Source organism: Bufo gargarizans, chromosome 8, assembly GCF_014858855.1.
Source record: "Bufo gargarizans isolate SCDJY-AF-19 chromosome 8, ASM1485885v1, whole genome shotgun sequence".
Classification (NCBI taxonomy): Eukaryota; Metazoa; Chordata; class Amphibia; order Anura; family Bufonidae; genus Bufo; species Bufo gargarizans.
Genome location: NC_058087.1, coordinates 66,315,481 through 66,331,442, shown reverse-complemented (window position 1 = coordinate 66,331,442; position 15,962 = coordinate 66,315,481). Strand labels below are relative to the sequence as shown.

At 39.3% G+C, this 15,962-nt stretch overlaps 1 protein-coding gene across 2 annotated transcripts; it reads right to left on the bottom strand.

Annotated features, from left to right (window-relative positions):
• Positions 1-1,768: 1,768 nt before the first annotated feature.
• On the bottom strand, positions 1,769-14,498 carry MYL1 (myosin light chain 1). 2 transcript variants are annotated; one of them, XM_044303427.1, is made up of 7 exons: positions 14,245-14,498; positions 5,907-5,934; positions 3,633-3,776; positions 2,773-2,946; positions 2,600-2,677; positions 2,422-2,464; positions 1,769-2,053 (listed from the first exon to the last, which is right to left on the bottom strand). In XM_044303427.1, exons 1-6 carry the CDS (start codon positions 14,359-14,361, stop codon positions 2,436-2,438), a joined length of 570 nt encoding a protein of 189 aa, XP_044159362.1. In that variant the 5' UTR covers positions 14,362-14,498; the 3' UTR covers positions 1,769-2,053; positions 2,422-2,435. The 2 variants fall into 2 exon arrangements, with proteins under 2 accessions (XP_044159362.1, XP_044159363.1); XM_044303428.1 differs by lacking the exons at positions 5,907-5,934; positions 14,245-14,498 and adding exons at positions 6,203-6,227; positions 6,679-6,816.
• Positions 14,499-15,962: the final 1,464 nt, after the last annotated feature.

Genomic DNA, 15,962 nt, shown 5'->3' with positions numbered 1-15,962 from the left:
AAAACTAATTGCGATCCAGGGTTTATGTTTAATGCTGGATTTAGCAACATCAAGAAGGTCTGATTATTAAGCATATCGGAATTGTCTGTTTAATCCGTCAGGATTAACACTGAACAGATTACATTACTGCACTGTGTAGTCATCTACAGCTGCATCGTGACATAATATTCTATTTTTTTTTAAACACAACGGCTTTTATTGCTGTTAATCTACCAGGTGATATGGCATCTTGGGCACTTATATGATGAGTGACACAAATCTAAGGTTTCTAGCAAGTATTACTGTGGGGAAGTAGAACGATATATTAACATAGTCCATGGGACTTGGCCTATGAAAGGGCGCATGTTCTTACACAATAATGTCCCCAAAGGTTCAGCAGAAGACCTTGTTTGGAGCTGCCTTAAGATCCAATCATTTGGTACGAGGATGTTTCTTATGGGTTGATTTGTACATACCCTTCTAGGACCTTACTGATGAGGTTTGTGCCCAATGATGATAACAAAGATTATGATGCAATTAATTGGGGAAGTATGCATCTTATAAACTGTCCTGTATAGATAGACGGCAAGCTCTACGACTTATTTCCCTGGTGGGCCCATGGGACCACAGTCCAAACCGAATAATGATGATTCCTAGATATATAAGAACTGTGACAAACTATACAACTGCCCCTTTCCCCTTATTTTCACTTGGATACTAGATTTTGCAGGTCTGTTCAAGACCATGAGAAGTGTTTCTACAATGTTTCTTGCACAAGTTAAGACATTTATTTGCAGCGGTGGCAAATGAAAATCAAATGAACGAATAAACTATAATTCAAACTAAAATTGATTACGATCCCCATTCATGTATTAGCTGCTTAGTTAAAGCGGTTGTCAAGTATAAAAAAAACGGCAATGATGGGAATCCCATAAAGTAATAAAAACAGCATTTCCTACCTACTAGATGCCAGTGCCTACCAGTGCCACTGTCCCAGTTCTTGTTTACCTGGCTGCAGCATAGACATCACATAGACACACTTGACTGCTTCAGTCACTTACTGGCCTCAGCAGTGTACCTCCGAGCCCAAGTATTGACTGCAGTGGTCACATTTTAATGACATCCTCACTGCTGTCAGGAAAACAAAGCCAGGTGGAGAGAATTGGTGGTGTGGCATTGAATGTGTTAGGTAAGTAATACTGATTTGATTATTTTATGGGATTTTCAACTATTCCAATTTTTTTTTATGAAACTGGACAACCTCTTTAAAACATAAAGGGACATCCAAAGTCAGAAATTTCCAATATTGTATCCTGGTGTAGTTTAGCTACATCTGCCTTACTTACAATACCAGTGCCAGTGACTAATATAGATAGAAATCCTTGAAGGTACTTGAAGGTAAACTCCTAGTATTTTAAATGTGTGTAAACCCCGAAATCTATCCCACGTATGAAATAAAGTAGTCATTGAAGCATGGATTGTGAAATTAAGTGTTCTCACTGTTCCAGTCTAGTCTCAGCATACCAGGTATTAAGTTTTCTTCTTTTAGATAATTTAAGGTGCAGGAAAGTTAGTTGTCCCACCAGCCACAAAGCGCCTTTGTTTCTTTCAATAACATTTTATTGTTTAGACAGTATGGAATACAGAAATACAATAAATTAACCACTCTACTATCAGAGGAACCCACTACACCTTAGGCTAGTATGGTCTCTGGCAGTGAATGATGCAGCATTCTGTGGTATATTGGCCCAAAACCTAGGGCAGGTAATGAGAGACTTTGTAGCCACCATCTTAGCAAAGGATGTTTTATTGAGATGTCTTTTGATGTACAGTGCTCCATGGCATGTTACACATATCAGCTTGGTTGAAATCTCCGCCAGCTTTGCCAGGGTGATGCGTCCTGTGTGGTCTTTCCTTTAAATAATAACAGGGTTTGTGTAAAGAAGTCCCAATGGTGGAAAATAAAATGATGGGTGTTTTGTACAGTACATTTCTGTAAAGTTGGTAATGACCAGTTGCTGGCCTTTGTACAGATTCCATGCCTCCAGGTCTTCTGAGACATTCAAAGGTGATGCTAAAAGAGATGGAAAGAAAATAAATTAAAGGTTGTTCTCCAAAAAAATACTATAATATAAACTTCAGCTATGCTACTGAACTGAGATTAAAAGATGAAGGCCATATGTCTAGGGAATGTTGTATTACTATAATAAGAAGAGATCCAGCTCTAATAACGTATATCTAATACAGAAAGTATGGATTGAGTTAATCAAAGTTTCAGTTACTCCAAATGGTCCACAGGAACATTCTGTAGCACAGTGTAAATGTTTCCATTAAAAGTTGTCTCCACCAGTGAGCTAATATATAAACCATTACAAAATGCTATTCAGCTTGATCGCTATGGTATTTGGTTTTGGAAAGGTTTCAACCAAAAGTATCACTTACTTTAAAAGAGGGATTTAGATGGACATGATGTGCTTCACAAAGGCTGGGGATTAAAAATAAAAGAAACAGAAATTACACAATGACACCAAAGATCCAAACATCTAGGTCAACTTCATTTCTAATTAACCTAGAAATACAATATCCTTAGAAATGTGAATAAAAAATAATAAATTCTTACCTTCATAGTTGATGCAGCCGTTGGAGTCTTCCTGTCCTGCCAGGAGAGCTTCTACTTCCTCCTCCTTCATCTTCTCGCCTATTGGGGCAAAGATGACAAAATTGTCATTATACTCTTCTCATTGATCACTACTTGTGAAAGGAATATTTAGAAGAGATTAAGGATGAACGTACCCAGTGTGGCCAATACGTGACGCAGCTCAGCACCCATGACAGTGCCATTGCCTTCCTTGTCAAAGACACGCAGACCCTCAACAAAGTCTTCAAAGCTGCCCTGGTCCTTGTTGTTGGCAATAGCCTGCATCATGGGCAGGAACTGCTCGAAGTCGATCCTCTTGGCATTCATTTCTGTGAAGAATATATGAAATATAAGCTTAGGCTCAACAAGTAACATACAGAAGTAACATAGTAAGACAGTTATGCCTATTATTCTTGAATGTTGATCCAGAAGAAGGCAAAAAAGCTATTTAGGTAATAGCATAAAAAAAACCTACCCAACCCAATAGAAATCAGAATAAATTCCTGGATCCAGAAAATCACTTTATACTACAACTCGTTACTTAACATATTGTGTAGTCAATATTTGCCAGGGTTTAAAAAATATTTTCCTTTATTTAATTATCTACTTAATAAAATATTAATTCATTTAAATTTCCCATATATAATATGTATAATATTTGTGGAATTACAGTTAAATTATTACTTCTACTCCTAAAGTCAAATCCAAATACCGTAACTCACTGAAAATCTATGTGACCTAGAGAACAATTTTATGATTTGACCTAACTTTAGCAATCTAATATGCCAAATGCCACAATATTTTGCTGTTTGTTGTAAATATCTTTAAAAACTGAAAAAAATAATCTAAAAAATATGTTGGTATAAAATAAGACAATAGACCAATCATCTGTACTTAAGAGTACTAGAATTGAGGACTGTTGTAAAGGAACCTAGAAGACTTTAATATATGTATCTATTACTTCTTACCATACTAGTATAATATATCATTACAGTAAGATTGTAAGGCTACTTACCCTCAGCAGATGGGTTGCCCAATACTTTCTTAACCTCAGCATTTGTGGGGTTCTGGCCAAGAGCTCTCATGACATCTGCAACCTGGCTGTAGGTGATCTTGATGTCACCTGTCCTGTCAAAGAGCTGGAAGGCCTCTTTGAAGTCTGCAAGAAATAAGGAAAATAAAGGCGAGATAGTCAAATCTAAGAAACATTGTTGGATTATTATATATATTTTTTTTATAACTTCAAATCCCATATTGTAAAATAAAAACAAATACCATGTATCTTTATGCCTATGATGTAGCAGGGCTGAGTGTGTCAACACGAGTACAATAAAGTTATACCTAGTCATGATGTATTACCGGTGGTTTACTATAGTAAAGTTCTGTATAAGATTTGTTATCATGATGCACCAAGAGTTGAAGGATTCATTCAAATCTGCTAAATTTATCATTTTGTATGAACCTTGTGTAGAATTAGAAGATGGCCTAGTTCTGAATGACCACTTGTAAGAGCGGAGATGGAATTTGTGCTTGTTCAGCTACTTTTCAGCCTGGGACATTCGAAACTGGGTTATTTTCAGTAACACAGAGAGGCTTCCAAATGGAGTCAGAGATGGTTTTACAGGCAGACTGTAAAAAGCTACTAATGTTAGCGAAGGGTCAGCGCTCCTGTAACGGGATATCCTGTTCCTAGCACTAACCCAATAGATACACAGACTCCCTAACCCTTTAGGTGCCAGAAGAGCCAGCAATTAACATGCTTAACATAGGCACCTGTCACCAAATGAAGAGCCTGACAGTGTCAGCATGAATCAAGAGCTGCACCTGGCAGCTTCAATGATCTAAATATTACCCCAACATGGACTCCTCTATCCACATGGTGACAATTCTCTTTGTTCATGTTGCTTAAAGGTTGCTTCTAATTCATGAAATGCATATATATGAATTCTCGTAAAATGTTGTCAAGCATAACATTACACATCATGGATTTACAGGTTACAGGTGACTTCTTTCAACTGGTACAGGTGATGCTGAGCAGATGAGCAGATATAATATAATGAGTATGGGGACCTCTCCGTATATGATTGACATGTCAGATATAATACAGGGGGAATATGGTAACCCCGGGGCATTATATGAGAAGTGCCAAGGCTTGGCTGTTGCAGAACCTCTCAGTATGACACAATGATGCATAAGTGCAGAGGTTGGCAGTAGCACAAGAATGGTGGGTCGTGACTCCTAAGAGGCTCTATATTTACACCATGTGACTGTGTAATAGTCTTATATAACACAAGTGCAAATTGGAGCATTAGGGAACAAAGAGCAAACTTTATTACAGCTCTGAAGACATTTACAGTGGCATGAACTTTAGAAGCTAATGGGTATGCACTGGCAACGCTGAGACCCCCAGAATACCCTCTATGACTCACACCGTCATGTCACCGACTATCTGTGGTATACTCTGTGAAACTGAACTGACCAAATTTGGGAAAGCCTCAGACTGTATGTACAACAATGTATCATATACTACAACTACTACTATGATACCTGCATACTTCACAAATTAATCTGTGTATTCTATTCCATAAATAGGTATATTTAGATTGTATTATTTACATTGCATTATTTATATTATTATTATTTACATTATCATCATCATCATCATCACAATTTACATTGTATCAATTGGGAAGACATTCATGATGAGTAGTCTAAGTTTACAAAGTATTAGATACACTATTCCTTTAACATAATATGTCGCTAATAAAGTTTTAAGGCAAACCCACTACCAAATAAATACTTAAGCCTTAGGCCCCCCCCCCCCCCAGAAAGAGTTAAATAGTTACACAGTTAATAAAAGTTAATCAGTAAGTTATGTGTAAAATGGTGCCATTAAAATCTACAACTTGTCCCATCCTTATACGGCTACATCGAGACGGAAAAATAAAAAAGATATATCTCTTGGAAGTAGATGTTAAATATTAAAAATAAAGTTGCTTGGTCACTAAAGCCCAAAACACTCCCTAAGGCTCAAAACTGGCCACTAAGGAGTTAAAGTAGAATAAATGCGGTGTTTATTGCGTTAAACGAGGTTTGCGCATACACTATTATAATAAATACGGTATTAATCGCGTTACACCAGGTTTGCACTTACTCCGTTTTAATAACTATGGTATTTATCTCTTTACACCAAATTTGCACATACGCTATTTTATTAAATACATATCAACTGACTGTGTGCATTGCGGACTGTGCATGTGATGTACCCAGGACCTGGTTTTCAACTTACCATCCTGCTGATCTTGAGAGAATTCAATCTGTTAAAAGAAAATCAGCCAAAACACCAGAGTTAAAGCCCTGTATCATTTTGAGGTTCACAGCTTTCTGAGGTCCAGAAGGTAAGTCCATGCGTGGAGGACATGCAGGAAGCTGGAGACCAAACAAGGCCGGCAATGAAGATGCCTGGGTGCGGTTTGTTTCTATTTAGGAGAATTTTGTTGTTGTTGTAATAATAACTTATTATTAAATGACCATTATCATTATCACCGATGGAAAGGCATTACTTCACCTCCAGCTGTCACTTACCAGCAACCTCATCTGCGGAGAAAGACTGCAAGGAAAAGAGAGAAAACCAAAGGCTAATAATGGTGGCAAATGCATTGGCAGAAATCAAAGTGCAGGTATAAAAAACATGTGTGGTGTTTGCTATTACTATGTTTATGGGTTTACTTATTGTTCAATGCCTAAGACTTGCATTGATTACTCAAGGCTATGCAGAGATATCGCATCGGACGTTTGGCGTGTTATAATCCCAGAATGCTTTGCTGCACTGACACTAAACACAAACTGCTTTGAAGATAATCACTATGCAAAATAAAGCATTTCACATGTTATCTAGTCTAGCACTGTTGGCAATGGAAGCTTCACTTTTAGACAAAGGCTAATTTAGGAGAAATTAAGCGCCGTAAGGGATTTACTCTTCCTATGAAATAAGGTCTTCAAGTTCTTCTACTTTGCCTAGTGCAATGACAGTGTTCAGCTAGAGAAACTATGACACCCACCATGTTTATCCTGGGCTGGGAGATGAGCAGGGAGCTGAGAAGTAGTCCTGAGGAGCGCTTGAGCGTGTGGTCCTTCTGCCTTGGCCGAGCTCCTCTTATTTATCCGGGGGCAGGGACATGGCCCAGCAGCTCAGATGTCAGAGGGGAAGCTAGCCCCACCTCTTGATGAGTTTTTGGCTTTCTTAGGGCAAAGGGAAAGGAGGGATCTCCTTCCAGTACTAACAATTTGGAGAGCTATATTTAGTAGGAAGCGGGTTTGACACGCTTTAATGAGTTTAAAACTTGTCAGCAGGTTTTTCAGCTAGAAGGAGGAGGTTTCCAGGGATACGTCGGGGGCAGGGTGAGGTTTTTCAGAAATAACCAAAACGTACAACTGTGTCAATAAAGGGCCCAGGTCTTAAAATACATCCCGCTGCTTGTCAGCCCCCTTTATGTGGGAACCGCCCTACATGGGGACAACTGAACAATTTTAAAGCGAAATAAAGCAAGTAATTGGTGAGAGAATCAGGATTAATGTCCGGGAGGTTAAAAATACGTTGACAGCTGCTACTAGCACTGCAAAGCAAGTCAACAAAGCATGACCAAAAGAAAGTTAATAATTATGTATTTACCGCCTATGTACCTGTATTTAGTCGGTTTTCTTTTTATTCCATTTTTGGGAGAGTTTCTAGTAAATTCTTTTTATTTATAGAAAATAAAAAATAAAACTAACAAAAATGTATGTAAAAAAAAAAATGCAACTGGATTTTCAGCAAGAGTATTAATGTGGTTATTATCAACCTTTATAAAATGTTTGTGGTGTGTCTTCTGATTCTATTTTATGTGCATTTTGCATCTATTTATATTGTAATATGAGTAATACATGGCCCATAACATGAAATAAAACCTAAAGCTATGCAAAAAGAATGTCATTAGGAAGACTGAAGCATTTAGGCAGAATAAAGTCCACTACTTGCTGCTTATGCTTTCCCTAGCAGTTAGCGCCATCTAGTGGTATAGCCTAGGTAGAAATGTGAGTTTCTAAAGCCTCTGGTGTTAAAGGATTTGCCATGTAATCGCTGGAATGCGTTAGTGATAATCGGGAAGAAAGTCTATTTGTAATTCCTAAATTCTTTTCCATCTACAGCACCCATGCCTCATCTTTCACAAACGTGTTGTTCGTTATTGTATTGTTCATTGGATGGGCAGTCTACAACTATTACCTACAGAAAATATATCTAATGGAAAGTTTTGGTGTCTGGCATCCGATTGACTGACAAATACTGCTATGTGAAAGCTATGTGGTGAAACAAATAGCATTTTTTGGGAAAAGCTGCATTTTTTTAATTTTTTGCTACGTTAATTCCATTTTTTTTGTAGCCTTTTATTCTGCAAAAATAAAATAAAAATGCAGCTAGATGCTTGCAAGATCTCATAACGCAACCATATCCGTTTTTCGGTTTTCAAATCACGGATCAGCGATATATGGATGCAGCCTTTTTTTTTTTTGCAGAGATATTCTATATTTTTGAGGAATGGACATATGGATGCAGAAATCACACGGATGATATGTGTGCTTTCTGCATCCATTTGTTTGTTCCGCAAAGAGATAGAACATGTCCTATATTTGGATGAAAAATGCGGACCACGGACCCATTTCAGTTTGCAAAAAATGTGGATGCAACATGGACAGTATCCATATTTTCCAGATCCGTAATTTGTGGACTGCAAAATACATATAGTCATGTGCATGCGCTAGGAATAGCATTGGCACAATGTGTGAGCCAATAAAAATGCCACCAAAAATTCTTGCAAAAACTGCCTAAAAAAAGGGTGCATGAGAAAAGCTGATAGGGTACTTTCACACTTGCAGCAGAGGAATCCGGCAGGTAGTTCCGTCGCTGGAACTGCCTGCCGGATCCGACAAAAAGTATGCCAACTGATTGCATTATAAGACTGATCGGGATCCTGATCCGTCTTACAAATGCATTGCAAGAACGGATCCGTCTGTCCGTTTGTCATACGGACAGCGTTTAGATTTTTTTTCACATTTTATGAATGCCAGATCCGGCACTAATACATTCCTATGGGGGGAAAAAAATGCATTCATGCAAGTCTGTTTTTTTGGCCGGAAATAAAACCATAGCATGCTGCGGTTTTCTCTTTTGCCTGATCAGTAAAAAGACTGAACTGAAGACATCCTGATGCATCCTGAACGGATTACTCTCCATTCAGAATGCATGGGAATAAAACTGATCAGTTATTTTCCGGTATAGAGCCCCTAGGACGGACCTCATTGCCGGAAAAGAAAAACGCAAGTGTGAAAATAGCCTTACTCTGATATCTAAAAGTTACCCCCATTCACTGGATAGGAGACAACTAATTGATAGGAGTCTGATCACTGGGACCCCACTATTAAAAAATGGGGGTGCTGTACCCTGATGGAGTGGCAGGTTGAGCATGTACTCCATTCAGTCTCTATTGGACTGCCAAAGATAGCTTTGTACAGCACTCGGCTGTTTTTGCCAGTCCAATAGAGAATGAATGGAGCAGCAGGACACTGCTCAACCTGTCGCTCCATCAGGGCGGGTTACAGGACCTCTTTTCTCAGAAACGGTAGAGGGCCCAATTGTTGGTCTTCTACCGATCAGTTTGCTATTGCCCGACGCTTATCCATTTCGATATCTAACTTATTAGTGGACGTAACTTTTAGTTACCAGAATCTTTAACCAGATCAAGACAGGCTTGATCCCTGTGGGTCGCAGTTTAGTCAATGGGGCATGGCGGTGCTCCGGCCTTTTCCTGTTATGCTGGATACAATGTCTTCCGACAGGCTGTTTCTCTGCCAGAACAGCCTCCCGGAAGAATTTACCTCTGATGTGAAACTAGTCTAAGGCCTCTTACACACGAATGTTTTTTTTTCCGTTTCCGTTCCGTCTTTTTGCGTTCAGTATACGGACCGTATACGGAACCATTCATTTCAGGGGATCCGCAAAAAAAAAACGGAAGGTACTCCGTATGCCTTCCGTTTCCGTTTTTCCTTTCCGTTCAAAGATATCCTGTTATTGTCTGCATGACGGACAAGGATAGTGCTGTTCTATCAGGGGCCAGCTGTTCCATTCCGCATAAAACGGAATGCACATGGACGTCATCCGTATTATTTGTGAATCCGTTTTTTGCAGACTGCAAAATACTGAAAAAGCCATATGGTCGTGTGTAAGAGGCCTAATGGAGATCTTTAATGACCTGATGGTGCAGACCCTAAAATTTGTTATTTGTCATTTGACACTTGCTCTCCTCTTTATAATATCACAGTGTGGTGACATAACAGGAACACTATACTGAATCAGGTGGGTTGTGACAGTGGTGCCCTCTACTGGTGAAGAAATGGTACACCATGCTTATATAGAGCAGGCATTATAGGGTTTCTCTGGAATTCACATATTACATAGTAACATAGTTTATAAGGCTGGAAAAAGACATCTGTCCATCCAGTTCAGCCTGTTATCCTGCAAGTTGATCCAGAGGAAGGCAAAAAAAAAACTATGAGGTAGAATTAGATAGTGACTGTGCTTTGTACTGAAGCATATATTCACTTGAATAGGGCTGATCTGCCCCTAGACCATGTGACTGATGAACGTGACGTTACATGACCTAGGAAGTGGCCTACGCACTCTCGGGGGACGGTTGCCTCTTCATACAGCCGATTGGCAGGGTACCTGGAGTCGGCTGAGGATAGGTCATCAATATGCAAATCCCGGAGAACCCCTTTAACTTGTCATAATTATACGTCCATTTCACAAGAGGACATTTTTAAATTAAAGTCATGAATATATTAGGCCATTTTCACTTTCCTCATATGTTCTATTAGCCCATTGGTTTGCAAATGGCACCCTCAACGCTCCATTTGAATAGTTTAAAAATTATAAAAAAATTGGTCCAATGGTCAGTCCAGGGCTGGAACAATAAATAATAGGTCCTTCCACTGTTCTGTAATCATTAGGCAGGTTGCTCAAATACCATTTGCTTTTACTAGAGAGAACGAAGAAGAATTAATCGTTTTTAATTTATGAGATATTGTCTTTTTTTTTTCTGTCTAAATGAAAGCCAGACACTGTTTTTCTTCACTTTACTATTTAGAAATGGCTCTTAAAGTGCAGAAGTGAAATAAGCCACGTCCAGCAGACAATATGACCCGTTGGTAAGGAGCACGCTTTGGAGTCACAAGATTAGATGTCCAAATGGCACTTGCCCACGAAGACTTCTTAGGGTTGCAGACCAATTGCACATGGAACGTAGCCATAAATAAATGTGCAATACCAACCACTGTAACTAGAGGGCGCACGTTTCCCTGTCCTGTGCCTTAGCTGGTCAAATATAGAATTCAACTGTGATGGATAACCCTCTGCTATAACTTCAGTAATTGCAAATCTAATTAGGTCGCACAGTAATAGACTAGATGACATGGTACATGTGTTGGGCAAAGATGCAGCAGATTAATATATATGTGATCTATTTGGAGCATCTTGTAAAAAGGTAGCGACTTTCCAGGTACTTACATAAACTCACGTTTGACATATTTAAAACACTTTAAAGAAACTTTTAATATCTCATAGTGACATACCAAAGGTTTTGATCAATGGGGGGGTCCAAGTGTTGAGACCAAAACTGATCGCTAAAATAAGGAGAGAGACGTGAAGTGCTTGCACTGATTGCTGCCTCTCCTCCCTGCTGGAGATGGCTCAATACAAAGTCTATGAGACTGTTTTAGCGGTCTCAGCGCTCAGACCCCCACTGATCAAAACCTATGACATATGAAAAGTGTTTTTTAAAGTGCAGGTGCACTTTAATGTCCTCCATTGCGCCCTGTGTCTGTAAGTAACGTCAATCATCTTGTCACATTCTGTCAGTGCATTGCCACCATTAAAGTTTTTACTGTACTGTAATCCTTCATTTCCGGACTTGCAGGCTCCCATGAGCACATATCGGTCTGGCAAGTGACCACATCACAAGACTTCACACAAAAACACACATTAGATAATAAAAAAATGTACTGTTATACCATGCTGTACAATAAACATGCATAAAAACACAAAAAATAAAATAAAACATTTATAGGTGTGCGTTTTACCTGAACCCTGAAAATAATGCTACAGTATGTGTGATGTTATAGCCTGTCATCTGTTAACTATGTATATTCAGATTTACTATGATGTGACAAATGCTATTGCTAAAAAAAATCAACGCAAGGTATGGCCAGCAGATGGCGGTCATTGCACGCAGCTGTCACTCTGCTTTAATTGGATCACTCAGACAAAGTAATGCACATACTGTAGTAACAGCTGCTAAATGGCAATACCTATAAACATTGAGGTTTTATTAGCTCCTTAAGTATTTTAATGTATCACTGAACACTTAACCTCGGTAGTCAGAAGGCAGTCATATTGTCCTACGTTTCCTCGAAGAGCACCCTTGATGTCTCATTAAGAAGACAATTATCATCAGACTTGCTATTATAGCTAAGCGCATATAAAGTCTTGTACTCTAAACAGGGCACTTAAAGTCTTTGAAGCAAATAGATTAATCATATAAACAATTCAGTGACGAGCTTCGTGACATTCACCTTATTTGAATGAACAAACCAATTAGCCTAATTACCGATTCAATTATGCGACCTGAGAGTAGAAAAAGTTGTCTTGTAGGATGAAGGTCTGGATGTAAAAACGTGACGTGCTCATCTAATTGATCATGTGAGGTTGAGCTAAACCCACTACTTATAGATATTTCATTAGGACTATATCAGAGATGAGCAAATCCATTTGGCACAATTGTTTTTTTAACTCTGATTCCTTAGCGAGAGAGAGAGAGATTACCCCCTCTTACGATTCGGGTAGAATCAATTCGTACCCAAATCAAAGTTTTTGCTAAATTCTGAAAAATTTGGAACAAAACTAATTTTATGAAATTTGCTCATCTCTATTAAGCAAATATTAAGCATTATAGTCATTAAGCAAATCAATGGAAAGTGTGACATCAAAAAATCAACTCAAAAAAGTGTATCTCAAAGACACTGCTCCTTCTTGAAATTACTAAATGGTTTGAAATAATATAAAAATAATGTATAGAATGGGCAAACAATCATAGTACAAGGTGCTAACCGAAAACTTGATTGAAGTCTCACTATTTCTTACACTACACACATCATCACCTTCACTTTAAGAGCAAGAATAAACTTCAAATCCACAGCTTATAAAAGTAAGGTCATCCAGTCTCCTCCATGCATGTATGGAGGGATTCTCAGACCTAGGAATATTTGGTGGAGGGGTTCTCAGAACTAGAGATCTATGTGAATCAGGGGTTCTCAGACCTAGAGACATTTGATGGAGGGATTCTCAGACCTAGAGAAATTTTGTGTAGGGGTTCTCACACCTAGAGATATTTGGTGGAGAAATATGTCAGACCTAGAGATATTTGGTGGAGGGGTTCTCACAACTAAAGATATATGTGATTCAGGGGTTCTCACACCTAAAGATATTTTGTGTAGGGGTTCTTAGACCTAGAGATATTTGGTGGAGGAGTTCTCACACCTAGAGATATTTGGTGGAGGAGTTCTCACACCTGAATATTTGGTGGAGAAATATGTCAGACCTAGAGATATTTGGTGGAGGGGTTCTCACAACTAGAGGTATTTGAGAAAATGCAGTAACCATGAAAGCTTTGTGGATGGATACCATTGACTAACACTACACTCAGTATTTCACCATCCTGACTTGGCTGCTTACACAGTAAATTGTATTCAATGTATCAGACTTTAGGGTCTAGTGTTCCTTTACAGTCAACTAGAGCTACACCCCAGGTTGCATTTAGTCCTGATAATAATGGAAGTCAAGCCTTCATTCTCCATATTAGGTTATCCTCTTACTGATCCACATTTATAGACCAATCACATGCCAGGAAGACGAAGAAGCATTGAGGAGTCTGTGTAACTAGTTTGCCACCTGTCTGCCCCGCTGACACTCCAAGGAGCAGTCTTTGTGAGGACACATCACACTTCACACTGCATTCATGGACAGCACACACAGCAGAGAGATGGTCTGTGTAGTCACTGGAAATATTAAAAGTATTGCCAATTTACCCCAATTCAAGACCTTCTCATGAGCAATAAATAGCTCTTGCTGGATGAGTATAACCCAGCAAGTGTATGGATAATATCTTACTTTGTGGTAAGTAAAATGAACGTATGATACACAAGTTCTGCATGATTCATGATAACTTGGACCTAAGTTCTATATAGAAAAGTGAGATGTAGCATGCCTTCTCTTGTGCCATCATCCATTCATTTCACTATTTTGCTTTTCAATGTCACATATTGCAGATATTACAATATAATATCCATATAATAAAATGTATCATAACCCTAATTCCACAAATATTGTCCTAGAAGCCATAAAAATGTCTACAGAACACTTTCTGTGGATCTGAGTGTCCTCAGAATCATATATTGCTAAAGAGTGCCAAAGAACCTCTCCCTCTTCCCCCTATGTTTCCAGTGACCAAAACACATCCCATCCCATTGCAGCCCTTTACCTTGACGGCGGACAGGTCAAATGCTGGTTCTTTGGGTTTAACTGGTTCTGGGGCAGGGGCAGGGGCTGGAGCTGGTGCTGCGGCGGCAGGTTTCTTCACATCCTTCTTGGGTGCCATTGTGCTTTTAGTTTAAACAGGGGAGGTAGTTAAGGATCCAAAAAGAAACCAGCCCAAGTGTTGCCTTGAGGGAGAAGGTAAGATCAGGACGATCCTCAGCCCAGAGCTTAGAAGTGGGACCCAGTGTGTTTTTCACTATTAGGGCATATTTATATTTCGCTTAGTACCTAACACAATCTCCATGCATGCAGCTGGATTGGACAGTTCCCCAGGCAAGGAGGATGTCATAAGGACTAAGGCTATAAATGGAATATAAGGGGGTCAGGGCGACATCAAGCCATGGGACATCTATTTTTTTCAGCCAGCCGGAATTTTTAGGATAAGTGTAAAGGACAAACACACATGAATAGGCTGCTTGGAAAGCCCTTGTTGACATCTAGTTGCAGGTGGGAACAATTTGCCCTCAATTTATTGCAGGAATTTTGTCTTCCTTCTATGCAGTAAATCACGCCAGCAATCCCCCTCCTTCCCATAAATACCAAGGTCTAACAGAGGATGGGATTTCAGGATGGAATGTTGTGTTCAAAGGAATGGGGTACATAAGGGTTTAGCTCCCCCATAAAACTTCCCATCCCCCCCTATCGACATAGTCTTATTTGCCCTCCCCCGATTCTCATCCTTTCATTCGCAGAAAAGTGTTGATCAAGCAGTGTGCAGTCCAGGGTTTAAAAATAAAAGCAGACGTATATGGCAAGTCGTCCTTGTCACCTCCTCCTGTTTCAGAGAGAATGTACTGTACGCACATGCCCCCCATCCTCCCTGCTTTTGTATATTAATTACATTTTGAAGGAGAGCGAACATCCCTAGACGCAGAGACAGCTTCTCATTCACAATGCAAGCCATGAAGATGAGACTTGACTGCTGGAAACCATCGTTTCTGTACATTCCAGTATCTAGTATGAGACGAGCCTACATCACCATGTGCAGGATGCAAAACCTCTCTGCCCAAATAGGTGCCCGTGTCTCTAGAACGCACATATATGTTTGTAGAACATGTTCATGTCCTGATGAATGACGTATGCACGGTTCTGTAAATGTTCTGTAAATGTATATTGGCAGCAGAGCTGAGTAGAACCACACATCACAGATGAATGACAGACTTAGTCCAAGTCCATCTGACCAACTTGACCACATGCGCCATCATCTGTAATGGATTTCAGTAGTTGTGTAGCATAATTTAGAAATATCTCACTGTGCAAAAAAATATTCTAAGCTATAAATAATGGAAGATACTTGCTGATCAGTAAGCTGAGCCCTGCCTATAAGTTCTGTCATAACCTAATTATGAAAGACAAATGTCCTGAACTCTGCCAGGACAACTTTTCTCTGCCGATGAGAACAGAGGTTTATAAGAGTGCCGCTTCCTTCCTCTGAGATGGAAGATTTTCTTGTCACTTTAGGACAAAATCTCACTCTTAAATAGGGCTGTGGGCTCCAGCTGTTTACCAGTGATATGTGCATAGCGATCACAGCCATATTTCATGTCCTTGTAAATCCGTGCTGGGAAAGGTTTTATATTTAGAACACACCTTTGGCATCTTTATGCCAACATCTTGTTTCAGGGCACTTTTTTTTTTTTACTCCCCTCTTTAACCCTTTTA